Source organism: Mustela nigripes, chromosome 6 (genome assembly GCF_022355385.1).
Source record: "Mustela nigripes isolate SB6536 chromosome 6, MUSNIG.SB6536, whole genome shotgun sequence".
Classification (NCBI taxonomy): Eukaryota; Metazoa; Chordata; class Mammalia; order Carnivora; family Mustelidae; genus Mustela; species Mustela nigripes.
Window position 1 is genome coordinate 84777596 of NC_081562.1, and position 27484 is coordinate 84805079.

General features: G+C 51.3%; 1 protein-coding gene across 3 annotated transcripts; it reads left to right on the forward strand.

The window, feature by feature from the left end:
- Window positions 1–6617: 6617 nt before the first annotated feature.
- Window positions 6618–27446, forward strand: PRPF40B (pre-mRNA processing factor 40 homolog B). 3 transcript variants are annotated; one of them, XM_059403046.1, is made up of 26 exons: window positions 6618–6802; window positions 13083–13163; window positions 13928–14071; window positions 14390–14455; window positions 15132–15159; window positions 15390–15415; window positions 15553–15663; window positions 15950–16070; window positions 16155–16179; window positions 16403–16606; window positions 16833–16962; window positions 17045–17109; window positions 17630–17794; window positions 17896–18004; window positions 18386–18536; window positions 19267–19400; window positions 20037–20151; window positions 20295–20386; window positions 24710–24826; window positions 25063–25200; window positions 25409–25504; window positions 25740–25826; window positions 26060–26237; window positions 26478–26539; window positions 26653–26796; window positions 26897–27446. In XM_059403046.1, the coding sequence occupies exons 1-26, from the start codon at window positions 6800–6802 to the stop codon at window positions 26987–26989; spliced, it is 2685 nt and encodes an 894-aa protein (XP_059259029.1). In that variant the 5' UTR covers window positions 6618–6799; the 3' UTR covers window positions 26990–27446. The 3 variants fall into 3 exon arrangements, with proteins under 3 accessions (XP_059259029.1, XP_059259032.1, XP_059259031.1); XM_059403049.1 differs by lacking the exon at window positions 25063–25200; XM_059403048.1 differs by lacking the exon at window positions 13083–13163.
- Window positions 27447–27484: the final 38 nt, after the last annotated feature.

A 27484-nucleotide genomic window follows, 5' to 3' on the forward strand; every position in this document is an offset into this window, starting at 1 on the left:
TTTGGATCACCCTGGTAGTTGCAAAGATGTCCTGTGTCTCTGGTACCCAGGCCTAGACATGGGATACTAACTGCTTTGGGGTTAATGGTGCCAGAGTGGTTCCTGAGTATCCTCTGCCTAGACACAGCTCTCTATAACTGCCAGACATCAGGTTCCAACTGACCTTTCTCCAGTGACATCATCAGTTTGATTAGAAGAAAGACTCCTTGTCAACTATCTGCATGGTTATCTAGCTTTTTATCCATTACCTAATATATATTAAGTTGACCTATTGTGGGTTTGTCTTTTTTAAAGATTTTATTTATTTGTCAGAGAGAGAGAACAAGCAGGGGTAGCAGCAGGCAGAGAGAGAACCAGGATCCCCACTGAGCAAGGAGTGATATGGGCTCAATCCCAGGACCCTGGGATCATGACCTGAGTGGAAGGTAGACACTTAACCCACTGAGCCACCCTGGCATCCTGTGTTGGCCTATTCTTTTTTTCCTTAAGTACTTAAATGTTCTGCTACCAAACTAAATGTTACTGGCTAAAAATAAGAAAAAGCAACTCAAAAAAGTTCTCTGCCCAAAGAAAAGCTTTTAAAAATTAGAGCCAATCAATAACTAAAGGTATTATGTTTGCATTTGCATCTAGGATCGAGGCTCTATCAGCACTTTTCCTTACTGAAGACTATCACTATAAGATGGCTTTTAGAAAGAAATCCCTAAAATGGACATTGTTGTATGCCTGGGACCTAGAACCAAGCCTGGCACACACTAGGCACTTAATAAACACTTGCTGAATGAATGCATATGTAAGAACAAATATGTATAGTTGCAAATTATTCTTCCATACTACTTAAAAGTATTCTCACTTGACAGATAAGGAATCAAATATTGTAATCAAATATTGTAAAGTTCAGTTCTCAGCAGTGTCATGGTCATTTAATAACTTATCACCTGACACCCATCTTTCATAAACTATCATTCATTCATATACTCAAAGTTAGTTCTTTTATTGACTCTTTCACTCAATGAACACTTACTGGGAACATTCTACATGCCAAGCTAGATATACAGAAATAAGTGAGACCCAGTTCTGTCCTTCAGGCACCCATACCCTGTTTACAGATACCTCTCCATCCATATCTGGTACTGGGTGTCCTTGAATCACTTAAGATTTGAGAGCATCTTGTAGTTTACAGATAACTTATTCATCCTTAAAAACATGAATGAGCCGGTGAAGACTCAGAGAAGTTACGAGATTTACCTAAAGTTACAGAGCTGGGAAGTACAAGGTCAAGTCTTTACCTTGGTTTCCTGATTCCCAATCCAGGGTCCTTTCCTTTTTTCCTCTCCTTCCTCCCCTTCCTCCCTTTCTTCTTTCTTTTGAACCCAATCATACTGATAATTAGATTATGATCTAGGAAAGCTACTTAAAAGATAGAGATTGTAAGTCTCAAAAAAGAAAAACCCAAGCCTCAATTATGGGCTGTCTATAAGAAACACACTTTAAATAAATAAAAAGACATACATAAGTTAAACATAAAAGGACAGAAAGAGATAAACCATGCTAATAGTAATCAGAAAGAAAGCTGGAGTGGCTATATTAATACCAGATTTTAGAATAGGAAATATTAGAAAAGATAAAAAAGGAGGGATGTTCTGTAATGATAAAGGTGTCACTTAATAAAGGGGCTATAATCCAGGGCATCAAGGTGGCTCAGCCAGTTAAGTGTCTGCCTTCTGCTCAGGTCATGATCTCAGGGTCCTGGATGGAGTCCCACATCAGGCTCCCACTCAGTGGGGAAGCCTACTTCTCCCTCTGCCTACAGCTCTCCCTACTTGTGCTCACTCTTGCTCTCCCTCTCTCTGACAAATAAACATAATATTAAAAAAAAAAGAAAAGATTCTCTCCCTTTCCTTAGTCCCCTCCCCCTTCTCTGAAAAGAAAAGGGGGAAACAAAAAAAAGAGCCAAAGTTAGATGATTACTAGCCCAGAAAAGAGGTCTGTAGACCTTTTTTTTTAAAAAGCAGGCAACCTCCTTTTCCAAGCAAAATCTTTTGTAGAACCTCACTATCTAAGACAGATGAAAGCAATATCTTACTAGAATACATTAATATAAGTTCAGTTTCATGACATCTCAGTGTTATAAAATTATTCACTGTCAATAACCTATTTTAATAAACTAAAAAATTTGATATTAGGACATGTGAGTGCATATATATATATATATATATTTTAAGATTTTATTTATTTATTTGACAGAGAGAGAGAGATCACAAGTAGGCAGAGGTGGGGGGAAGCAGGCTCCCTGCAGTCTCCCCACTGAGCAAGAGCCCGATGCAGGGCTCGATCCCAGGACCCCAAGATCATGACCTGAGCCGAAGGCAGAGGCTTAACCCACTGAGCCACCCAGGCGCCCCTGAGTGCACATATTTTAAATTAATTTTTAAAAGTAATCTCTACATCCAATGTGTCACTCGAACTCAAGACCCTGAGATCAAGAGTCACACACTCCACTGACTAAGCCACAGCCAGGCGCCCCTTGAGTACATATAATTTTAAACTACTGTTTTAGAAACAGATAAAATATATTTAAAGTTTCTGGGTAAAAATGGCAGACTGAACACATGTATCTAATTTTGCTCTACTAAAAATACACTCAAACTATAGCAAAGGGATATTTTAAGCCATAAATCCACAAAGACAGGGAAACAGGAGAGGAGACAGGAGCAAAATACTTTAGGAAGTTGGAAAGCATATGGATGAGTGGTTACTGACTGAGACTAGAGAAGGACGAATCCTAAGGCAGCAGTGGGCCAGAGGACGGCAAACAGAATTGGTTGCACCAGATGGCTGACCACCCCAAAAGGAAAACCTAAAGATGTTAGTTAGCATCAGAGGGTCCCTGAGGTGAAGCTCTTGGCCACCAAGCTCCACCCTGAGCTCACAGAGCACAGATACAATGGGCTTTTTGGTAACCCATCCTTTAATGTGAGCAAACAACCAAGGATTATAAGACCTCCAAGAAAAGATTCTAACACGAGAGAGACCAAAACGACAGAAAAAGAAATTTGGAGCACACAGAGAGTACACGGAAAGAAGAAAATTGAAACAAAACTACCATTAGTAGCTTCAGAGATAAGATAAACCATTGAGACACTGAAACAAAAAAAAAGATGCTATTAGAAAGGAATACTCAGAGAATAACAGTAACATGAGAGTACTAAAAATCTTTACAATATTGAAAAACTCAGTAGAAGAATGGGAAGATAAGATTGAGGAACTCTCCCAGGAAACAAAGTAATAGCAATAGAAAGCAGGAGAGAAAAACAAGAAATTGGTAGGAGTAGACCATCAGATCCATCATCTGGATTTCAGGAGTCCCCTGAAAGAGAGAACAGGGAAAATGAAAGGGAAGAATTCACCAATGGGATGATTTCAAGATTATTTCCCGGAAGTGAGGGGGCACTGAGTAACCAGCATGACAAAGAGCCTCTCACCAAGACATATCACAACCATTTTAGAACACTGGAGACAGGGAGAGGTTCAGAGATGGGGAAAAAGTCAATTACAAAGGAAGGACTTAAAAGGCTTCAGACTTCTCACAACAATGAAAGCTAGAAGGTAATGTCATAATGCCTTCATAATTCTGAAGAAATTCAATACCCAACCAAGCACTCAATCAAGTGTTGGAGTAGGATAATGGCAATGTCAAACATGCAAGTTTTGAAACAACTTACCTCTCCTTTTCTCAAGAAGCTTCTGGAAGATGGTCTCCAAAAAGAGGGAATAAATTAAACAACAAAAAAAGACATGGAACATGGCAAATAAAAGATCCAACAAAGGAGAGGTCAAAGACAGTGCCAGGAAGATGAGAGAGGAAGGGCCAAGTTGCCAGGTGTGCAGCAAGGGTCAGGGATAAACACTGGGATTGGAGCAGGTCACAAGGCTCCAGCAGAGAGATCTCTTGAAGAAGATGAAGTTGATAGAGTATCTGCTGTGTCTAGATATTCTGAGTTGAGATTCAGGCAACTAGAGGAAGATTTTGAGGCAGATTTTGTGATATATAGATAGAAAACTAAACAAATGAAAAAGCAAGGTAAGTATTAATTTCAGGAAAAATCCAAAGTTGTGCAGGAGAGAAAGAGTCATCAAAACTTTCTACATGGTTCAACTCTGAGTAGCAGGTGTAGACAAGTGTAAAAACTGAAACTAGCGGATGAGAATGAAGGATCAGTGGGCTGGGGAGGAGACCTGAAGGGAACAAAGTTAATTCCTCCAATCTGTCCCTTTTATTTTGTGGGGGCTGGGGCAAGACTACAAATGGGAAACATACTTAAATATTTTAATGTTATAACTTAACTGTTATAAATTAACAATTGAAATTAAATTTTATAAATGAATGAAATGTAATAAATTAAACTGTTAAATAAAATACCATTGAAACTCTTCACTTTACCAATATAACTTCATATGGACCAAGAAAGCCAGGTTCTAAATTAGAATTTTTGGACTCCTCAGAGTCCATACTAGAAAATAGGAGACCCCAGCCCCTGGATCTTGTCTCACTCCCTTTTCCTCTGCCCTTGCCTCTGTCCTACATTGAGAGAGCCTCATCACAGGGTCCTGTGGAGACCCCAATTTGTGCTCTTGCCTCTCACTGCAAATAACTGCTCCTTGGCTATCTCTCAAGCCTAGCGATGCCTATCAGCAAGGTCTTCCTGTGGAAGAGAGGTCCAAGGAGGCAAGCTGGGCAGGGAAATCCAGGGTCCCGGGTATTTAGAATATGGCTTATAAGGGGGTAAGTAGGCTTTGGATTGGCATATCCCCTTGGACTCAGTACCCTGTGGGGAGGGATGCAGCTGGAGGAGGACCAGGGTAATAAAGTAAAATGCCAAAAGAAACAGCTTTAGGGATGCCTGGTGGCTCAGTCATTTAAGCATCTGCCTTTGGCTGGGTCACGTTCCCAGGGTCCTAGGATCAAGTCCCCACATGGGCTCCATGCTCAGAGGGGGGCCTGCTTTGCCCTCTGCCTGCCATTACCCTTGTACTCTCTCTGTCTCAAAAAGAAGAAACAGCTTCAAAGAGCTGAAAATGGCTGCCTCCAGGGAGGGAGAGATGATAGAGGCAGGGCTCTGCTGTTTATATTAACAAACCGTACACAATTATTTGACTCTTTTTTTTTTTTTTTTAAGATTTTATTTATTTATTTGTCAGAGAGAGAGAGAGAGGAGCGAGAGTGAGCAGCACAAGCAGACAGAGTGGTAGGCAGAGGCAGACAGAGAAGCAGGCTCCCGGCTGAGCAAGGAGCCCGATGTGGGACTCAAGCACAGGACGCTGGGATCATGACCTGAGCCAAAGGCAGCCGCTTAACCAACTGAGCCACCCAGGCGTCCCAATTATTTGACTCTTTAAAGTAGGTGCCTACCTAGGCTAAGAAATACTTCATTTGGGGGAAAAAAAAATTAAATGTGACTGGTAAAAGTTTATGGAACCTCTGACCACTCCTGCTATGCCCAGAGGTCCTCAGTAATAAAGTTTGAAAACCATGGGACTAGGCCTTCATTTGAGGCTATCTAGGTATTGTGAAGAAAACGACAGTGATCTACAATCGTCCCCAAGAACGAATCCCTCTTCCTTTTCTCCCATTTGTTCCCTTTAATTCAGGTGTTCCGCTTCCTGCTGGTTGTTTTCCTACCTCTCTCCCGGTAGACTCTAAGACGCTTGCAAGACTCTAAGACCCAGCTCACAGAGTTTTCAATCTCCAGCACCTAGCATAGCACTGAGTACAGAGTACAGGCTCAACTGTTGACGAATAAAGAAAAAAGGAATCATCTTTATCCAGGCTTTGGAGAGAGGGTGCTCGATCCCTTTCTGCACCCTGCATCGGTATCAGGAGCCCTGTCAGTTACTAGTCCTAAACCTTCGGCATATTCATTAAATAATTTTGGGTTGTAATTCCCTTATCTGCACAACATAGTATTTAGCTCATATCTCGAACGCCTACAAATGATTGGCTCGCTTTCACCGCTTGGTGGAAGCCAAATCTTAAAAGAAGTTAACTTCGGGCTCACCTAATAAGCACGTACGCCTCCGAGGGCAGGGTTTCAGAAGCTCTATCCACTTTTTTTTTCGACTGCCGTTTGTCCAGTGCCTGGAACAGTTTGAGGCATTTATCAGATGTTCAACAAATACCTGTCTAATGAATGAACTTAAAAGTGCTAAAAAAAAAAAAAAAAGAACTATGCAACGAATAAAAAAACTCTCAGTGAGGTGCAAAGATACCCCTACATTCTGAATGAAAACATCGGTCCAGCCCCTGCGTCCCGGGCGCGAGCGCGCGGGATCCAGGCGCTCCGAGAGCCCATGCGCGGCGGACGCACCGGCTGATCCGCAAAGGCCGGGCAAGCTGGGGGCCCAGGTCTGGAGGCGGCCGGTGGGAAGGGCGGGAAGGCAGGAGAGTTGCAGACGCGCGGAGCCGGCCCCCGACGCGCGCTCTAGCCGCTTGGGGATGCCAGGCTTCTGCGGCTCTAGCCGCCCGTCAAGAGCCCGGCAGCGCGCCCCGCCCCCCGTGGGCGGGCCCGGGACCTGGAGGCGCGAGGGCGGGGTCTAGCTGTCCGCGCCGGGGGCGGGGCCGGGCCCGGGCGCTCCGGGCCGGTGCAGGGCCCGGCTGGTCCGCGGGCGCTACCGGAGCCCCGGCCACCAAGGGGTGCGACCCCCCACTGGCCCCGCCTTCCCGGTTGCGGCTCGGCCAATCAGAGCGTCTTTTACTGGCGGGTGGGCCGAGCCGGCCCAGCTGCTCGGAGGCTCTGGCATGGTAACGTCCCCGCGCGGGGGTGGAGGGGGCCCGGGGCGGTCCCACAGCGCCCCCGGCGGCCCGGGCCGGGGCCGGGGGGCCGGGGAGGCCGCCGGGGGTACCCGGGACCCCGGGGGAGGGCGAGGGGCACGAGGGGTTGGGAAAGGGAGCCCGGGAGGGGGAGGGGAGCGGGGATTTGGGGGAGAAGGGGCGGGGAGGCCATGATGGAGGATGGCGGGGGTGGGGGAGAGGGGGGGTTGAGGGGAGCTAGAGTTGCGGGACTGGTTGAGGAGGAGGAAGGGGAGAAGATAAGGGTGGGTTTGTGAAGAAAGGTCAGGAAAGGAGAGGGGGCGGGAATGTGGGAACTGAGGGACAAGGGGAGAGCTGGGGGGCCAGTTTCCCCTTGTTGGGTATTTGGCGTGCAACCGCCCCTCCTCAGACCCAGTGCTTGTTCCCTTTGGAAGCCCTGGACTCCCCATAAGATCACTTGGAGACCCCCCTCCTTCGTTTTCCCCTCATTGTGTCGTGAGGTGAGGAGAGGGCATTGTCTCCTGAGGAAAGAGAGGCTAAGGTCCCCATCTAGTCCCGGATAGCCCAAGAAATGAAAAAACAGAGGACCCTTGATCCCAACCCTGGCTCTGCCATCAACAAACTGTTAACAACTCTGTGTGACCTTGGGCAAGTCACTACCTTTCCTTGGGCCTCAGATACCCCATCGATTTAAAAAAACAAACAAACAAACAAACAAACAAGGAAAATGCATGAGAATGATACCACACGTCCTTTCCAGCTTCGAAATGGGGTGGTTCCTCAGGAGAGAGTTCAGGAGAATGGGTTCTAGGATGTGGGGAAGCAAGGGAAATCAGGCTGAGGATGGAGGCGAGGCCTTCAGCTGGGGCTGCAGAAAATCCCCAGGGATGTGGGGGATGGTAGGCACAAAGCCTGCAGGGCTGGAGCAGGCTAGCCAGCGCCTCTGGCATTCTATCGGAGGGATGGAAGAACTCTGGAAGTGGCCGAGGAGGTAGAGACCTAACCCAAGAAAATGAAGACCAGAATGAGGTCTTCATTCTGAGGAGATGGCAGGACAGAGAGAAGCAATGGAAGCTCTTTTCTAGTAAGACAGCCAATATCTTTGGGGAGAGGGAGGAATATACTAAGGCTGATGTAGAGGATTGGGGATTAGGATGGTCTTGAAAACAGAGGGCCTGACACTGTTTGGGGCAGCTGAAGCAGGGCAGCAAGTAAGGGTTGACTGCAGGGGAATTCGCTGGTCTCTTGGCCTCCATGCTGTTTTTCTTTTTGATAACAGGTACCCTTTCTGAGAGGTACCTTCTCTCACCGTTCTGAGAAGTGTGCCTTCCAGCTTTCATTGTCCCAACACAAATCCCTTTAGGGAATGAGTCAGACCAGACCATCCTTGGGATCACCTGGAGGATTTCAGGATAGTGTGTGGATTAGGGTAAAAAGAAAACAGGAGAATCAGTTTGTGAGAAATAGCTGTGGCACCATCACCCTAGCTGGGAGACAGCTTTGTGGAGTAGTTGAAAGCTTTGGGGTCAGGCTGCGTGGATTCCAAACCTGCCTCTGCCGTTTAATCCTTTGGAACCTTGCTCAAATTAATCTCTCTGAACCTCACTTTCTTTATTTATAAAATGGGGACCATAATAACCTTTTATTTTTTTTTTTAAAGATTTTATTTATTTATTTGACAGACAGAGATCACAAGTAGGCAGAGAGGCAGGCAGAGAGAAAGAGGAGGAAGCAGGCTTCCCGCTGAGTAGAGAGCCCTATGCGGGGCTCGATCCCAGGACCCTGGGATCATGACCTGAGCCGAAGGCAAAGGCTTTAACCCACTGAGCCACCCAGGTGCCCCCATAATAACCTTTTAGATGGTTGCAAGGATTAAATGAGTGGCATGATATCTGGCCCATAATAAGCACTCAATAAATATTAGTTGTTAATTATTCCCTCTTTCCTTGCTCTTTCTTCCGTCTCTCCATTCTTGTTTTTTTCCCCTTTTATTCTTTCTTCTGAGTCTTTAGTTCTGAGCTGCAGCTTAGATGTAAAGGCTCAGAAGAATTGATTGCACCTTTGGTGGTGGTGGTGGGGGGTGTTGTGTCCTTCCACTGGTACAGGTGAGCTCATGATGATAAGATGATCAGTGGTTTCTTCATCTCTCTCCAGCCCACAGATGTGTTTTTGTTCCAGGGAAGACATAGATCTGCTCTTTCAGCCCATTTCCTGTATCCCTCTGTCACACGAGTTCAGTCTCGCCCCAAAGTGTAATGAGACCCGCACTTGTCCAGGCACTGCAGCAAGTGAGAGAGGGGCAGGCGTGTTTTAGGAAGAAAAGTATACACATTGCACAGGGGAAGCTCAGGGAAGGGAGGGCCGCGGAAGTCCCATGGTAGTTTATGTTCATTCCTTTGCTCTGTCCTCTGCGGGAACTGTCCAAAATAGTCCAGCATCTGGATCCTGGCCAGGGGTCTCCATTCCAAGTTAAAGATGGACAGTGCTCGCTTCAGCGGCACATACACCAAGTTATAGATGTCCTATACAGTGAGTTTTTCACTATTTAGGTTTTCCCGTGCCAGTATTTGATTCCAGTTTTCTTTCCCCAGCTATACAGACAGCCTCTGCCGAGCTGTCCATCTCATTACAGGCCACCTTTACCCAGAGAATTTTATACAACTGTACGCGGGTACATGGGTGCACCTGCACACGTTTGCCTGTTCTGGGATATTCCAGGATGCAAAAATCGAGTAAGGTTAAGGATGAGTCTGCATTCTATCACAGCACTTTGTATGCAGGGTCCTGACTAGACACTCAAGAGGAGGCTTAAAAGGAGAAAACATAATCCCCCAATATGGAGAAATCTCCTCCCACGTAGAGAGACAGGCGGACCTGTGGGAAACACCCAGCAAACATCCACAGAGTAGCATGTCATCAGTGCCTAGTAGTGCTGCCTTTATCCTGAGGGGACACAAGGAGGTAGGAGTATGTGTATGTGTGGAGGATAATCATAAAGGTAATCTGAAGGGGGTGAATACTGGATCATCTTGAGCAAAGTGAGAGACAGTAGAGTAAGAGGAACATAGGGTGTAATCTAACAATTGCTGTGCAGAGAGGAGGAGGGAAGCCACTGAATCAGGCTGAGCCAAGAGTAGACAGGTCTGTTGAAAGGCAATGTTAGGTGAGATTCTGTAGGGTGAGCGATAGGGAGCCACCACTAATTCTCAAGGAAGAGTTTGGATCCTTGATGATTTTACCACATGGGAAGCAGGGAATATGCGGAGTGAAAAAAACAGACCGCTTCCTTGTGGCAAGGACAGTGCTGAGGATGACTGAAGAGGAGAATGGACCCAGTCCTGGCTCTGTCCCTGATCACGGTGGAGCCTGGGACTGATAATTTCCCTTAGTTTTCTCATCTGAAAAAGGAAACTCCCTTGGGTGGTCACCAGAGTCCCCTCCATCTCTGACATTCTGTGTTCTCTGAATAACTCCTAGGCCTTACCAGTGGCTGTGTTTTGTGGGACCTGCCAAGCCCATCAAGTCAATAAATACTAACACCTTCTATGTTTCAGTCTGGGGCAATGAGGAAAATACAGTGGGGCTAGGAGATCAGGGTGAGCCAAAACAGGCCAAGTCCCTGCCCCTTTAAATGTAAGATCTGGTGGAGGCAGCAATTTCATTGACCCTAAGACTCACATTTTAACATTTCTTGTCAAGACCTCTTAAAATCGTTGCAGTATCATAATTTAAGTGGTGGCATTTGTTTTTTATTAGTGGCCACATAAAATAATGGGACAATCAGCACCGTGGGAGTAACTGTAAACGTCCAGTGGGTAATTGCTAAAGGGAAGGGTGCGTGGTACACGAGCCTATAAAAGAGGGCTCTGACTTAAGCCTATACCACTGGCCTGGGAGGAAGCCTTTCCTGAGGAGGTAATGGCTGGTAGATGTGAGACCTGTAGGCTAGGTGTATAGGATCGGCAGGAAATTGTGGCAGGCAGAGATGAAGGCCGGAGGTGGGAGAACTGGGAGATGGTGAGTGTGGCCACACTCAGGAACTCAACATGGATGAAGCTGGCAAGGCAGTTGAGAAGCAGACCTCCCACAGCCTTCCAGGCCTTGGGGAGGAGTTTTGGTCTCTACCGTAAGGACAGTGGGAGCCATTGAAGAATTTTAAGCAGGGAGTAACATGATCTGAGGTGCATTTTGATGAGCTTGTAGTGGATGTGGGGAGACTAGCAACAGAAGGTCAAATGAAAACGAGAGAGGGGTGGATGGATTCAAGAAATGTGTACAAGGTACAATTAGCAGGACTTAGTGACGTATTGACAAGAGGGAGGTGTGGAGAATGACTCACCAGTTTCTAACTTAGACAGCTATATGGACTGTGGTGCCAGCCTCAGATGGGCAACTCTGGAACCTGGTAGGACCCAGAGAGATGGTTATGTAGCATCTGGGAGGTCAGAGAGGACCCTAAGGCAGCTTGAGGTGGGTAAGCATGGCACAGAGAATTGGATTTCCTCCCACATTGGTGAATTTCGGACTTCCCATGCTAAGGACAGTCTTGGTTGGGGCAGGTCTGAATACAGGGCTGGAGCAGTTGAACCCTGAGAAAGGTGATTCTGGGTGGAATAGTGTGGCTTACCCTTCTCTCTTTAGGACAAGATGGGTGGGAACAGAGGCAGGACAGATACTACAGGAGGTAGAGATTAGAAAGCATCTTTCAATGCCAAGCCTTCTCAGTGGAGGGGGTCACTGGGAAGGTAGGGAATTTGGGCATCAGTGGGGTGTCTTCTCAGCCAGCTACCACCTTTCCCTAGAACTCCTCCCTGATACCCTCTAACCATCGAGCAAAAGGAGGAAGGACAGGGCCTTTTAGCTGCATCTTGAAGCCTCAGTTTACTTAAAAAAAATTTTTTTTTGAATGGGTAATATAGTCACATGGATGCATATTCAAAAGTTACAGAAGGGCATATGTACAGCGAGAAGGTTCCTTTCCCACCTCCGTCTCCCTTCTACTGATTTCTTTCTTGTATGTCCTCTTTTCTCTCCAGTTTTCATACAAATGATCACACTTTGCTGCACTTTGCATTTTTTTCCACTTTTTAATGGATCTTAGAGATTGCTCCTATCAAGACCATGAATGGCTTCATTCTTTTTTAATGACTGCATAGTATTCCATGTTATGTTTGTGTATAATTTCATAGTTAGTGACGGGTATATAGGCTGATGCCAGTCTTCTGTTTTTACGAATAATGCTGGACTGGAAACATTGTATATGCATCATTCTGACCATATCTGTGGGATGAATTTGGCTATATTTATAGATAAGGTGTTAGAATTGGGAGTGTTTGGTCCTTTCTTTGTCCCTTCTTGCATTCATTCAATATTTATTGAGTACCCATTATGTGCCAGACACTGGGGCAGGTACCAGGAGTCCAGCTTTCAACAAGTCCTACAAATCCCTGTCCTCATGGAATGTTACTACACATGTAAGGCAAAACATAGTAATTATGAAACCCTATACACCAGGAAACTAAGAAGGGCATCAGATAGAGAATAAATTCAGTGGTCGGGAATGCTCTTGGGAGCGCGTGGTATTTAAGGCAACAACAGCAGGATGGGATGAGGTGGCTAGTAGGTGTAGGGCAGGGAGAGCAAGCTGTTCAAAGTCTCAGCCACAGGGAGAGGAGGTCGGGATCTGTAGGGGAAAAGGGTAGAGCTGCCGAGGAGCAGGTCATGGGGAGTGGGAGGTGTCAGAGTGAGCAAGGGAGTAAAGATGAGGCCAGTTGGGGGGTGCCCACAGTGAAGAGAATGGGAGGCTAGTGCTTAAGGTGTGGTGACTGTTTGGGCTTAGAGGGCTTTGGGGTTGACTCTAACAGTGAATTCAGGTAAGGGGACGGGAAAGGTCACTTCCTCCCTGGCTATTTTGGGAATGAGAGACCTCTGTTTAAGGCTTGAGGGAGGCCCAGCCTTGCCCACAGATAGGAGAATGGATGCAAAGCCCTGGGAAAAGCCACACTGGGCCTATAGTCCAGCCGCCCTCATCTGTTCTGGGGCTCTGGTGCGATAAAGACCATGTGGAAGGGGACCGGCAGCCTGGCTCTTGGCTGGTAGAAGAGAGCAGACTTAGCCAGGGCTCGGAGCTGGGTGTGAGCAGGAAACCGGGCCAGGAGACCCTTCCTCTGAACTTTGTGCTCCTTTTTCATCCTCATCGCTCTGCTTCCCTTTTGCAAAAGCCCATCTCTTTGCCCATCCTGGGTCCTATGACTTTTCTCTCCCTCAACAGTCGGTTCCCGATTCTGGTCCCCGGCCCCCAGCAGCGCCTGCCCCCTTCCCACCGGGGCCCCCCATGATGCCACCACCCTTCGTAAGTTTTATGTCTTTCCCTGGGCTTGGCTTTTCCAGCCTGCACCCCGATTTCCCCGGTCCCTAGCACTGCTGCATTGCCAGCACGGTTTTGTGTCCTGCTTCCCCTGCCACCCTTGGAAAAGGGGTAGTGTTGCTTGGGCATGGGGGTGGGAGGAGCTGCTGTCAAGCTCCCTGTCCGTCAAGTTGACAGCTCCCCCTTTGTCTTTTTGTCCTTGGGACACACGGGCTGGGGTAAGAGAAGTGGAAGGGAAGAGACCCTCTTAGTGTAAGCGCATGGTGGGGCTGCCTTTCTCTTTCACTACTCCTTCTCTGTTCTTTCAACATGCCACTGAAGTCAGGCTGAAGTAGCAGCTGGTGGTCATTGAACTGGAGAAAAAGGGATGGGAGGCAGGGGACTGGGGGGTCTGGGGACCTGGAATCCTGCCTCTGAGAGGCCTCTTTGGGGAGAGTTGCTCAAGGGATGGAGCCTTCCAGCCGCGGTCTGGTGGCAGTTAGACGTTTCCCCTCTCCCTTCCCTACCTCTGAAGAAGCTGTGGTGCTTGCCTCTTAGACCCAGAAGACCCCCCCCCCCCAATTTTCAGTCTTTTTCAGTGGTGGGGAGCAGGCAGTTTCATGCTTTGCTCTTCTTAAGCTAAAGCCTTGGAATTGCCTCAGAGCCAGGCGGTGCGGGGAGTTGAGAAGGCGGGAGACAGGTGGATATTCCCTGACCGGTCCAAGGCGGGGTCTTCTCTACTCAGTGTCCCTTCCTTTCCTCACTTCCAGATGCCCCCTCCAGGAATTCCCCCACCATTTCCTCCGATGGGACTACCCCCCATGAGTCAGAGACCACCAGCCATCCCCCCAATGCCGCCTGGCATCATGCCCCCAATACTTCCACCAATGGGGGCGCCACCACCACTCACGCAGGTAATCCTCCCTTCTGCCCCAGAAGTGCCTCAGAAGACCCCGTGAGTCCGGCTAGGGGTGGAGGGGAGAAGGGGCATCTGGACTTCAGGAAGTAGGGAGAGAAGGGAGGGAGCTTTGGCCAGGCCCATGTGGATTTGTCCACTGCGTGACGGGAGGAAACTCTGTGGTGGGGCTGAGAGCCTAGAACCTAGAGATTGTCTAAGGCGGAGCAGGGGACCATGCGAAGGTCATGGCCCCAAAGGGTATCTCTCGGGAACCTGCCTTGTCTCTGCCTGCCCTGACCTCGGTAGTTGTTTTTTATCTTCTTTGTGTCCCCAGATACCAGGAATGGTACCTCCCATGATGCCAGGAATGCTGATGCCAGCGGTGCCTGTCACTGCAGCGGTAAGCACGAGGGGGGCTGGCAGGAAGCAGGCCCCGCAGCCCTGCGGGTCTGACTCGGAGGACAGGGATGCGGCCTCCATTCTTTCCCTCTTCTCTTTGGTTCCGTCCCGGTCCCAGCAGCACTCCCCACACTCAGGTCCTCCTCTCTGGCCACATACTCTGCTCTTGTAGTTTCTCACTCACCCCCAAAGACATGTTACTCTTTTGTCCTTGCTGGGCCCGGCTCCCTGAAGGAACACATTCATGGCTGACACTGCTTGCCCTCACAGAGCTGGCACTGCGGACACTTGAATACAGTCCCCCCTCACACCTTTTCTGTCTCTGGTGGAAGCAGCAGCACCTGGGGATCTCACCAAACCTTCTGGTGCCATTGCTCATTGTAGTAGAGTCTGGGTAGGATGTAGTGTGGTTGGCATCTGCTGTGGAAGAGGGGCCTCGGAGGTGGACTCGACAGAATGCTCTCACTTGAGGAAAACCAAGCACAGCTGCTGTGCGATTCCCCTTAGGATCCTACAGCCACGGCCCCAGAGGGTGGGGGATGCCTGTTAGGGGGCAGAGGTCCCTGGGAGCAGGACACACGGATCCTGGCCTGGCCTGCTTCTTCATCCCCCATGGCCTGGGTCCTGGGGGCCGCTGGGCTTGGCCCCAACCCTTCCCCCTCCTCTTTCTTCGGCAGACGGCTCCGGGTGCGGACACAGCCAGCTGTGAGTCTTCTGGGGGTCTGCTCCCCCCAGGCTCGGAGGTTGGGGGGTACAGGGGAGAGGGGACCGTGGACTAGAGCCCACCCTGGATCATGCCTGTTGGGATGCCAGGGAGCCTGGGATGTTGATGGGACCAGGGGATATTTATTGGGGATGGAGTAGGGGAGGAATAGGTGGGATAAAATGGGGGTTGGGGCAAGGACTTAACATTTCCCTTGACTTTTTTTTTCTAGCTGCTGTGGCTGGGACAGGCCCTCTGGTGAGTTCTTCCAGCTCAGGGGTCTCTGGGTAGAAAAGCTGAAAGTTGGGGAAGCTGATGGTTAAGTCTTTGGGGTAAGGAGGAGAAGCTCTGGGGATGGGGCCTTGACCACCATTCTGTGCCCCCTCCCCTCCCAGAGGGCCCTGTGGAGTGAGCATGTGGCTCCTGATGGACGCGTCTACTACTACAATGCTGACGACAAGCAGTCTGTGTGGGAGAAGCCCAGCGCTCTCAAGTCCAAGGCAGAGGTCCTGAACAGGGCTGTTCGGCCCTTCCTTTCAGCTTCCCTGACCCTTCCAAGTCGTTGGCCTCCCCTGAGTCTTTAATTATACACATGGTTCCTCTGATCCCAAGATCCTTGACCATTGCCCCAGGCTCCCTAGGATCTCAGGAAGTATATCTTCCCCCATGTTGAGCCAGGCTAGGTGATAGCTAAAAACTCCCTGCTCACAGGATCCTCTTCGCTCCCCCGACTGTGCCTCCACTAGGGGGCATGCCCAGCCCACTGATGTCCTCTGACCCATCCTCTTGCAGTTGCTGCTGTCCCAGTGCCCCTGGAAAGAGTACAAGTCAGACACGGGCAAACCTTACTACTATAACAACCAGAGTAAGGAGTCTCGCTGGACCCGGCCCAAGGACCTGGATGACCTGGAGGGTGAGGAGTGGGTAGGGCCCGGGCTACGCTTCTGGGGGGTGGCCCTTGCCACCCTGTGACCATGTTATTTTTTTCCCATTGCAGCTCTAGTCAAACAAGAGGCTGCAGGGTGAGTGACTTGCCCACCTATCTCCCTATACGTGGGGCCAGCAGAGGGGTGGGAGTGGACCCTTTGTCTGTGGTCCCCACTCCGTGGAAGAGCCAGCGCTCAGTCTGTACGTGGAGTGGCCTGCTCTGGCCCCCGTCCTTCACAGGACAGACAGACCAGCTGGTCCCTGACTGTCCCACTATCTGCTCCGCTCCTGGACACTGCTCTTCCGGTCCGCCTGCAGGAAACAGCCACAGCAGCCCCAGATCTTGCAGCCGCAGCCACCTCAGCCCCAGCCTGAGCCCCCACCTGGGCCACCTGGTCCCACCCCTGTGCCCCTGGGCCTTCTAGAGCCTGAGCCAGGTGGGAGTGAAGATTGTGATATGTCAGAGGCCGCCCATCCTGTGGAGCAGGGTTTTCTGCAGCAGCCAGAGGAGGGCCCCAGCAGGTGAGGGCTGCCCCTCTGAGACATTCCAGATGCTGGCTTCGGGCTCCCTGCCTAGTTCAACCCTTGACTTCTGCCAGGCCTCTTGGGAAGGGTGTGAAGATCTGGGCATAACCTCTGGAGGGCAGAAGGGGGCTGCTCTGGGGAGCCAGGCTGTACTCTGACCACATAGGCACTGAAAGCTGGGGGACCTGGGAGATGCTGTGGCTGAGTCCCCTTTGCCCCCCAGTGCTGCTGGACAGCATCAGCCACCACAGCAGGAGGAAGAGGAATCAAAGCCAGAACCAGAGAGGTCTGGCCTCAGTTGGAGCAACCGGGAGAAGGCAAAGCAGGCCTTCAAGGAGCTGCTGAGGGACAAGGTGCAGGGATGGGGCTCCCAGGGTAGGCCTGGAGGGGGCTGGAGGTGGGCAGGCCCCGTGACCCCTGCCTGCTCCATTCTAGGCTGTCCCCTCCAATGCCTCGTGGGAACAGGCCATGAAGATGGTGGTCACCGACCCCCGTTACAGGTAGGCCTGGGCAGAGGGAGCCAGGCCCTCCAGACTGTGTGTGAGCAGCTGGGCCAGGGCCTCCCTGAGAAGCCCCAGCTCAACACTCTGACCCCAAGGGGGCCCGAGTCAGGGGAGTGATAGAAGGGCAAGGGCACAAGGAAAAGAAGCTGGAGGGCCTCCGGGAGGAGGAGGGGAAAGGTATATGATATGAGACATTCAATAAATGCTTGTTGAATTGAATTGATTCGAATTGAATTAATTGGGGTAAGGGGGCTGGATAGGGCGGAGGCCTGAATGCACCTTGAGAACCAACCTCAGAGCAAAAGGGCTCGGTGTTAGTGTCTTGGAGCCCCGTCTTCCCCTCACTGCCTCCCATCCTTCCTCTCATCCCAGAGACCCGTCTTGCCTCCCTGCAGCCTGCTGTTCCCATGCATGGACCCCTCACTCAGTTCTGTGTGCCGTGACCCTGCTTGGTGGGCTGTGCAGGGTGACTCCTCTATTCCCCCCCTGCCCCCAACTCCCACCCTCTTCACCCCAGTGCCTTGCCCAAACTGAGTGAGAAAAAGCAGGCATTCAATGCCTACAAGGCGCAGCGGGAGAAGGAGGAGAAGGAAGAGGCCCGGCTAAGGGCCAAGGAGGCCAAGCAGACCTTGCAGCATTTCCTGGAGCAGCACGAACGCATGACCTCTACCACCCGCTACCGGTCAGGAGGCCGGGCTGGGGTGGGGTCTGGGAACCCTGAGAACATACGGGCCCAGAGTCTCTGTCCCCTGCCTGCCTACCCATGACCCATATGCTCCACAGGCGGGCAGAACAGACCTTTGGGGAGCTGGAGGTGTGGGCTGTGGTCCCTGAGAGGGATCGAAAAGAGGTTTATGATGATGTCCTCTTCTTCCTGGCCAAGAAGGAGAAGGTAACAGTCACTGGCTAAATCCGTCAGTCTGTCCTCAGGCTTTTTGTGTCTTTGTGTCCTTGTGGAGCCTGGTCATTCATTTCTCAGCTGCCCCAGGGTCTCAGCTCCTTCCTTGGAAGCTAGTGTGGCACTTGCACACCCCCCGCTTCTGCTCGGGGCTCAGGGCCTACAACCTCGGTGTGGGAGGGCAGGAGGGCATCTGTGAGGGGTTGGTCTGTAACCCGTGCTCCTTCCCCTTTCTGGGGACGGGAAAGTTTTGAGTCTGGCCCTCCTAGGGTTCCCTAGCTGCCTGCTTTTCCCCAAATGCTCCTCTGCCCAGGCCCACCTGAGTAACTCCAACCTGCCCTACCTCACCCTGACCCTGACCCTGTGGCTCCCCAGGAACAGGCCAAGCAGCTCCGGCGCCGCAACATCCAGGCCCTGAAGAGCATCCTGGATGGGATGAGTAGTGTCAACTTCCAAACTACATGGTCCCAGGCCCAGCAGTACCTCATGGATAACCCCAGCTTTGCTCAGGACCACCAGCTGCAGAGTAAGCCTGGGTCTCCACTCCCGCCCATTCCTTCCCTTTTCCTCACTGACCTGGGAGCCCAGGGCCTGCCTCCTACTGCTCCCCTGCACTTACTGCCCTTGTGGATGTCTGGGGTCCTCTGCATTCACTCTGTCCCTGTATCTCTTCAGAGTCTAGAGATGCTGGAATACTGGGACACCCTTCCCCTCCCTCTGGGGTCCACTGTTGACCTGGACATTGTGTATCCTTGGAGGAAGAGCTCTAGGATAGGCAACAGAGGACCAGGAGAGGATAATTTTTCCAACTCCTGTGAATATGGTCTTAAATTGTCTTGATGCCAGGGGTCTCCACTGGTCATGTGTTGTCATGATGAGCTCTTATTGGCCTGCAGTCATTGACAATGTCAGAAATTGACCTGAACTTTCATCAAAGCCTGATCCATTCCCAGTTCCGTAAAACATAAAACATTAGATCCCGAGATTGCTTGTTTCATACGATTCTTTCCAGTAACTGAATTCACAAGAGCTGAATACTTGCTAGTTTTGTTCTCCTGTATTAATGAACCCTCCTCCAGAACCACCATTCCAGTCTCCTCTCCCACAGAGGCTTCTGCTCCCTTGCCCCACCACCCGGGGTGACCCCGGCACCTACTGAGGCAGCACCCTCAAACACGGGGTAGGGGTGTGGGTGCTGGGGCCAGTGAGGGTGCCCCACTCCTGCAGCACCTGCTGAGCCTCCTTTCTGTGCTTAGACATGGACAAGGAAGATGCACTGATCTGCTTTGAGGAGCACATCCGAGCGTTGGAGAGGGAGGAGGAGGAGGAGCGGGAGCGGGCCCGCCTTCGGGAGCGGCGTCAGCAACGCAAGAACCGGGAGGCCTTCCAGGTATCTTTGCCACCTGCTGGTTAGGTGCTCATCTCCAGCGGGGCCCATAATCTCTTCGCTTGTGCCCTGCCTTGTCTTGGCTAGGCCTGTTGTTTCATCTCCGCCCGGTCCTGTGCCACCTCCACGAGGCTACTCTGCTTCTGCTGTGTCCCTTCAACTGGGGACCATGCTCCTCTAGGGAGACTGGATGTATGCAACACCCAGAAACTGCCAGCAGAGAGCACCCTAAAGGCACAACTTGGCAGCTCAGCCAAGTTCATTTCCGTTTGGTGGGGAGCCATACAGGCAGAGCTCAATTGTCCCTCAGCTTGGAGGTGGCGGCAGTGGGGGTTCCTTAACTCTAACACTTTGGGAAGCTGAGAGCAAACCTCAAGCAGGACATGCTGCAGACAAGTTCCTATTTCTCTGCCTCCCAGACCAGCTGCTTGTCATGTTTGAGTCTGTCCCTCTCTGTATTTACATTCCCTCTGTTTTCGCTGCTCTCTGCCTCACCATCTGTAGCTTTTCATCTCTGCCTCCTTCGCCTGCATTTCCTCAGGTGGGATTGTCCCTCCCATCCCCTGTTTTCCTCCCTAGTCTCTGCCTCTGCCTCTCTCCATGTTTCCCTCTCCCTGTAATTGGCCTCTCCCCACTCAGACCTTCCTGGACGAGCTGCACGAGACAGGGCAGCTGCACTCTATGTCCACCTGGATGGAGCTGTACCCAGCGGTCAGCACTGATGTCCGCTTTGCCAACATGCTGGGCCAGCCGGGTAAGGCAGCCAGGCTCCCCCTTCTCTGGCCTGGCTTCCTGCCCTGCCAGCCTCTCTGCACCCCTACTCCCTGTCCTGGACCCCTCCCCCAGGCCTTGGGAAGCTGCCGCCCGCCAGGCCCCCCCTCCCTCCCTCCCCCGCAGGCTCCACCCCTCTGGACTTGTTCAAGTTCTATGTGGAGGAGTTGAAGGCACGATTCCATGATGAGAAGAAGATCATTAAGGACATTCTTAAGGTGAGGGAGGCCCAGGGTTGTGGATGGATGCAGATTGGGTGCAGGGCGCCTCTCCGGACAGGACTCCCTGCTAAGTCCTGTTTTGCAGAAGCAGTGTAGCTCCATTCAGCAGAGATCTGCCGTGATCCCTGACTGCACTGGGAACACACAAAGAAGAAAGATGCGGTTTCCGTCCCTAAAGAGCTCATGGCCTAATAGGAAGATAAACATGAGACCTGTTATAGAGAGGGGCAAGTGCTATTAGAGACGAGAATCGACAGAATTGACACTTTGCATTATGCCTTTAAGAACGAGCAGGTGGAGGAGGCTGACATCCTGGGTATGGGGTATTACAGGAGCAGAGGCAAGGGTGTGAGAAGGGCATGGCAGGTCTGAGCATTAAGGGGCACAGCTCCTCATAAACTGGTGGCCCACAGATATTCCTTTGGCCCGTACAGTGTCCTGGAAACATTTCAACTTTGTTGTTAACATTTTAAAATTAGGAGATTGTACAGAAAAATCGGGGTCTTTTAGTTCTCTTAAAATTATGGCTTATCTAGCACCACTGGGCTGGTTTTGCAAAGCATTCCAGGGCCTCAGACTGAGATGCCACTGCTTTTTAGAAGGGGCAAGCCATCCTTAACCTCACGCTCCCGCCACCCATCTGATGTGGCAGTAAGCAGCTGCCCCTTACCGCTGAGCAGGCACCTTGCTTAGACTGTAGAGAGAGACCTCTTAGACTGGAGAGAGAGTTCTCAACGTCTATGTCCTTGAAAGGTGGAAAAGGGATTGCTGCACTAAGAGAGCCTTGTGTTTCAGAAGGAAAAAACAAAGAGAAAGCGTATTTCTTGGTGGAAGTGAAGAACGTGCAAAGGCCCTGGGGAGGCAATACACCCAGCAGTTAGGAGCAGCACTGTGGAGACAGACTGCTTGGGACACAAGTCCAGCTTAACCACTTATTAGTTGTGTCACCTTCGGCAGACTATTTAACCTTTCTGAGCCTCAGTTTCCTCACCTGAAAAATGGAGGATTTTCCACCAACCTACACCTAATTACCAAGGGCAGTAACTTGGTACCTGGGGCAAGAAGGGTCAAAAATAAAGCTAGGAATGGCCCACTGCACACAGAGCATTTCTTTGAAGTTCCGTATTTTGCTTTACAGATTCAGGTGTTGCATCTTCACACCCTTCACTTTTCTGTTTAATATAAACGTAATGTTTTAAAAGTTCTTATCATTAGGTTAGACGTGCCCTATTGTCCTGTGGCTTCCTGTTTCTCTGAAAGAAAGAGCCCTAGATGTAAAATACCTTGAATACTAAAATAAGAAGTTGGGTTTTTATCTTGTAAGTAATGGGGAGCCAGGGAATGCTGTGGTCAGAGGATGTCTTGGAAGAACCATGGGGTAAGAGTATAGAGTAGCATCCCTCAGACTGCGTGCTTGTGTCCGTAGAGGTAGGTAGTTGGAGGACAGTTTTTGAAGCCTCAGGACACTGAAAAGTCACAGTGGCAAGTGATTCAAACAGATCTGGAACTCGAGCCTCCCCTGCTGTTAGGACCCTTTGGTAGGAAAGTCGGAGCAGCACAGGACTCTGGAGGATAGGTTAGAGGTTCGGGAGGTGAGAAGGGAGGCTAGTCGGGAGGCAGTCTAGGTGGTGAACGAGCTCGGCGGAGGCAGCAGAGACAGCAGATGAGGGAGAGCTGTGCTCTAGCTGTGTTTTTCTGAGACCCCCATCCCCTCCCCTGAGTTTCCTCAGGGGAGCCTTGGGACAAGAAAGGGGGAAGCTAATGCTTCTTCATCTGTTTTGTTTGTTTTGTTTTTTAAAAAGATTTTATTTATTTATTTGCCAGAGAGAGAGAGAGAGGACAAACAGAGGAAATGACAGGCAGAGGGAGAGAAAGAAGCAGGCTCCTGTTGAGCAGAGAGCCTGATGTGGGACTCGATCCCAGGACCCTGGGACCATGACCTGAGCTGAAGGCAGAGGCTTAACCCTCTGAGTCACCCAGGCACCCTTCCTTCGTCTGTTTTTAAGGATAGCAGCTTTTCTTTTATATACTGAGGTTCTCTGTAAGATTTTTGTGGAATAAAGATTTCTGCTGGTAAAAAAAAAAAAAAAAAAGAGAGAGAACTTTAAAATCAGGAGGATGGAGTCACTCAGAAGTCAAGTGAATTGAAGTTGGCGGAGGTGGGACAATGGTACCATTACGGAGGATTTGGCAGGAACAGGGCTAGAGAGAGAATAGAAATTCCATTTAGGGAATTAGTCTCAAAAGTAACCTGGGGCAGGGAGGAATACAGCAAAGACCACATTTTAAATAGGACATTTGTGTAAAGTATAAATATTTAATCCCAGGAGAGCTGTATTTTATTGGATGCTTACATTTTAGCCACAGAGTGGCTGGTCCTGCCCACTGGCCTGCAGGAGTCTCATCCTTGCTGTGTCCTGTCTCTCCACATCTCCTGAGAAAGAAGCTTCTTTACATGGTTTCCCCACCGCTCCCCCTTTTGGGCTCCTGCTTACAGAAGGCCGATGAGCCCAGGAGCCCCTGTGGCCAACCGCTAGCTGGGCAGACTGTGAGGGCACCTCTCACCCTATAGGATAATGGCAAGAGCCTTGGACTTGGAACAGCTGGAAGCCAGAAGATCTGGGCCCGCGAGATCCATGGGAGTGGGGAGAGGGGTGGCTCACAGGGAATGAATAATTTTGGGGTCTGCTGAATTTGAAATTTCTGTGAAACATCCAGCCTATTATGGGTCTGAAAATCAGGAGGGAAGTGGGGCTGAGGTCGCTAGGGACAATGTAGATTGAAAAGACCAAGTGCTATTCTCAGGGGAGCAAGCACAAGCAAGAGAGGCAGTCAGAGGTCAGAGAGACAAGAGGGCGGTTGTTGAAGGGAGCAGCACACGTGCAAAGACCAGTCAAGTGAGGACTGAGAAGGGGCCCGTGGAAGTTGTCTCTGAGCACATGAGCACTTCGAGGAAAGTAGTGTCTATAAAGAGGGTGGAATGGAGTCACGTAACTCCTGGCTTAGACCTCTGCAAGTCTTACCAAATTTGAGCCTCAGTTTCCTCATCTGTAGAATAGGAATAATTTACGCACATGGTTGTGGGAAGTGCTAATATTTGTAAAGTGCCGGGCTTATAGCAGGCTCACTAAATGTTGATTCGTTTTCCTTTGTGCTGCATTTAAAGATTTTGCACCAAAGGGAAAGCAGCACAAATTGTTAGCTTCAAGAAGGTGAGAGCAAGGTGGACAGGCTGTTCCCAGTCAAGTGAGGTACGAGTTTGAGGGGAGTAGCCAGCAGAGAGGTGGGATGGACGCTTTCACTCTCCTGACAGAAACTGGGCTGTTTGAGAAGGGCTAGAGTGTGGGTTGAGGAAATGCTCTCGAAGACGACAAGAAGAGCACATTCCGCCACAGGTGGAGGACCGGAGCAAGTTCATGCTGTGTGGAGGGAGGGGAAGGGAACCGGGCCGGTGCCTCCACTGGCGCAAACTCCAGATCGGCTTGGGCCCAGTGAGATACTGCTCCGAAGCCCCTGCTTTATTGAGGTGTTGGGAGGCATAGATGAGCAGCTCAGAGCCAAGCCCAAGGTGCTTCAAGAAGGGGAGGTATTTTTAAGTGTTCTGGAGTTGCACACCTGATGGCCTTGAATTCCCCAGAGGACTGAGGGATCTGCATGGGTGTAGTGCTTCAAACTATGGCTATGGTGATAGGACCCGGGGTAGAGTTCTCAGTCACCCACCAATGAGCTTTGAGACCGCGGGCAAGTGTGCAAGTTTCTCTAAACCTTGGTTTCTCCTTCCATATAAAATTAGGAGGCCAGGACCTATGCTTATATTTCGATTCTGAGGATTAACAGAAATAAGGTGTGTGAAGCACTCAGCACAATATCTGGCAGCTAGTAAGCACCCAAGAACTAAGCCAAAGGATGGGACCAGCAGATGTTGGCAGAATGCAAGGAAGTCACGGAGCAGCAGGAGGGCCTGAGTAGGGCCCAGCCTGAAGCCAAAGGAACAAAGAATTACTTGTGGGAAGCTCAGGCATCCGTCAGCAGACATGACACACACACATGCCCTCTGCCCTCCCCCCATGTGATCCAGTGCCCCCCTCTGCTCCCTGCGACATCCAGACCAAGGGTAGGCGTGGGAGGCTTAGGTGTCAGATGGTGAGGATATGGACAGCCTGGTTTCAGAAGTGCATCTGAGTCCTATGGGTTGCTTCTGGGGGCTGGGGGACTTCTCGAGCATCCCATCCTGTAGTCCAACCCTCTGCCTGCCCCGGAGGCCAGCTTCAGGCCTCGGGCCCATGGTGGCCCCTGCTTCACACACCACTGTGCCCACAGGACCGGGGCTTCTGCGTGGAGGTGAACACAGCCTTTGAGGACTTCGCCCACGTCATAAGCTTTGACAAGAGGGCTGCTGCGCTGGACGCGGGCAACATCAAGCTGACCTTCAATAGTGTGAGGGCCTGGGCCGGGCGGGGCTGCAGCCAGGGCTCTGGTCTCCAACTTATCCCCTTGTCTTGTTCTGTCCCTTTTCACTGCCCCTGTGTGACTGTACCCATCCCCCTGCTCTGTTCAGTGAGTGGCGGCAGGAGCCCCCAGACCCCACCTTCCCATGTCCTGCAGTGTGCCTGAGTGGGGCCTGGCCACCCCCTCTCCTGGGTGACCCTGCTCTGCCTCCTTCCCGTCCTCAGCTGCTGGAGAAGGCAGAGGCGCGGGAGAGAGAGCGGGAGAAGGAGGAGGCACGAAGAATGCGGCGCAGGGAAGCTGCCTTCCGAAGCATGCTGAGACAGGCCGTGCCTGCCCTGGAGCTGGGCACTGCCTGGGAAGAGGTCAGGGCTGCAGCCTGGCACCAGACACTACCCCCTCGGTCCTGAGGGCAGCGGTGCTTCTCTACCACTGGGGGCCCGCCCCAGTCATAGCACAGCTCGCGGCCAGCTTCGGCCCCCTTCCTTCCTCTGCCCCAGCCCTGCCCTGTGCTCCTGGCGGTGTCCGTGCCTGCCCGGGGCTGGTCTCATCAGCAGTGCTCTCCCGTTCAAGGTCCGTGAGCGCTTTGTGTGCGACTCAGCCTTTGAGCAGATCACCCTGGAGTCGGAGCGGATCCGGCTCTTCCGCGAGTACCTGCAGGTACTGGAGGTGAGACAGAGCTTCTGACTCTATGTGTCTGTGCCAGGCTCATGAGCAGCCTGTCCAGCTCAGCAGAGACCCCAGTGGCCTCCTACCCTCAGGGGCGGTCCTTGCCCTGAGGTCTGATGTTGGCCTGGAGAGAGGCCTGAGGCCCTCATTTGAGGCAAAACCAGATTTTTGGGTGCAGGGTGCATCCTGTGGTGAACCCTGGGGCCTTCCTCACCCCTCCCTTTGCCTCTACCAGACTGAATGCCAGCATCTCCACACCAAAGGCCGAAAACACGGCAGAAAGGGCAAGAAGCACCATCGGAAGCGTTCCCACTCACCCTCAGTGAGTTGGTGGGCAAAAGGGATGCTGGGCCAGTGGGGGGGGGGGGCTGGATTGATTGTCTTGGGGAAATAGGAACCACGTTGCTTGTTTTTTCCCTATACCGCTTCTCCTCGGAGTGAGATTTGAAAATTCCTTTGGCCCTGGATCCTCCTCTCTGTCCCCAGTTCCCAGACTTGAGGGCTTCTGGAGGCCAGAGAACCTGTACGCTGACATGTCTGTGCTGATCTGCCCAGGGCTCGGAGTCAGAAGAGGAGGAGCTGCCCCCGCCATCTCTCCGACCCCCAAAGCGGAGAAGGCGGAACCCCTCGGAGTCAGGCTCTGAGCCCTCTTCCTCACTTGATTCGGTTGAAAGTGGGGGTGCTGCCCTTGGAGGACGGGGCTCCCCATCTTCTCGCCTTCTCCTTGGATCAGGTGAGCCATTGGGAGTTGGAGTGGTTGACTCAGTTGAGAGGAGACAGCACCCTGAGGGTGGAGGGGATGAGGAGGTCTGTACCTATCGGAGTGGGAAGAACTGCCCTGCCCTGCCCTTGCAGAAACTGGGAGAAGGAAGGAAAACAGTACCAACAGAGACTTCCCCATCTAGCTCCCTGTCTAAAGAATGAGCCCCTCCCACCCCCACCATGGGACTTACTAAGTATTTTCTATCTCCAGATCATGGCCTTCGGAAAGCCAAGAAACCAAAAAAGAAAACTAAGAAGAGAAGACACAAGTCGGTGCGTAGAGAAGGGACTGCTACTCAGGGCCCTGCTATGCTGAGGGAGCTCTTCAGCCGCCTCCCGGGCTATCCTTCACAGGAACTGAGCAGGCGGGGTCTGGGCTCTTACAGAACAGTCCTGAGAGCGAGACAGACCCTGAGGAGAAAGCTGGCAAGGAGAGTGATGAGAAAGAACCAGAACAGGACAAGGACAGGGAGCTGCGGCGGGCGGAACTCCCTAACCGCTCCCCAGGTTTTGGAATCAAGAAGGAGAAGGTGAGAGGCAGGCACCTGGCCCCAGCCCAGTCCGTACCCTCCACAGGCCTCCGTGGCCCTCAGCGGAGGCTGTGGGTGAGCTGTGCCTTTGCTCCACCAGACGGGCTGGGACACGTCGGAAAGTGAGCTGAGCGAGGGTGAGCTGGAAAGGCGGCGGCGGACACTCCTGCAGCAGCTGGATGATCACCAGTGACCCGGCGAGCCACTCTGCCTCGGGTCTGTGTGAGGCCGTGGATCCTCGGTCACCCTCACTGTCTGCACTAGACTCCTTTCTTAGTCTGGTCTGTGTCCACTTTTCCTCAAGTAGCCCCGCCCCCAACGCGCCACGACTGGCACCTCCCCAGGTTGCTCGTGGTATTCCAGGGTCCTCCACTTCCCAGGCAACTAGTGCGGTCCTTGCCCTCAGCCCCAGACCAGAGATTGGGATGCCATGTGGAGCGGGTGGTGCCAGTAGAGAAAATGTGAGAAGGGGCCTCTAGGGAAGAATGACAGGTTGGTGACAGGCGGGGTCCTTAGCCTCTAGCATCAGTGCCTGCTCCTGCCTGCCTGGGCCCTTGGGCTCCACCACTCCTTCCTTCAGCCCCGGGACCCAGTGTATGTGTGTTTTGTTTTGTTTTGTTTTTGTTTTTTAAATAATATTTATAACATGGCCAGTGGCTCTTTTCTCTTCGCCGTATCCTGCTGGGGC

What these genes read in the sequence shown, in the direction of transcription:
- PRPF40B (XM_059403046.1), top strand. An exon ending in CGCCACCACCACTCACGCAG is followed by an intron (nt 14,072 to 14,389) that starts GTAATCCTCCCT and finishes TTGTGTCCCCAG; the next exon opens with ATACCAGGAATGGTACCTCC. An exon ending in GTCACCGACCCCCGTTACAG is followed by an intron (nt 17,110 to 17,629) that starts GTAGGCCTGGGC and finishes TCTTCACCCCAG; the next exon opens with TGCCTTGCCCAAACTGAGTG.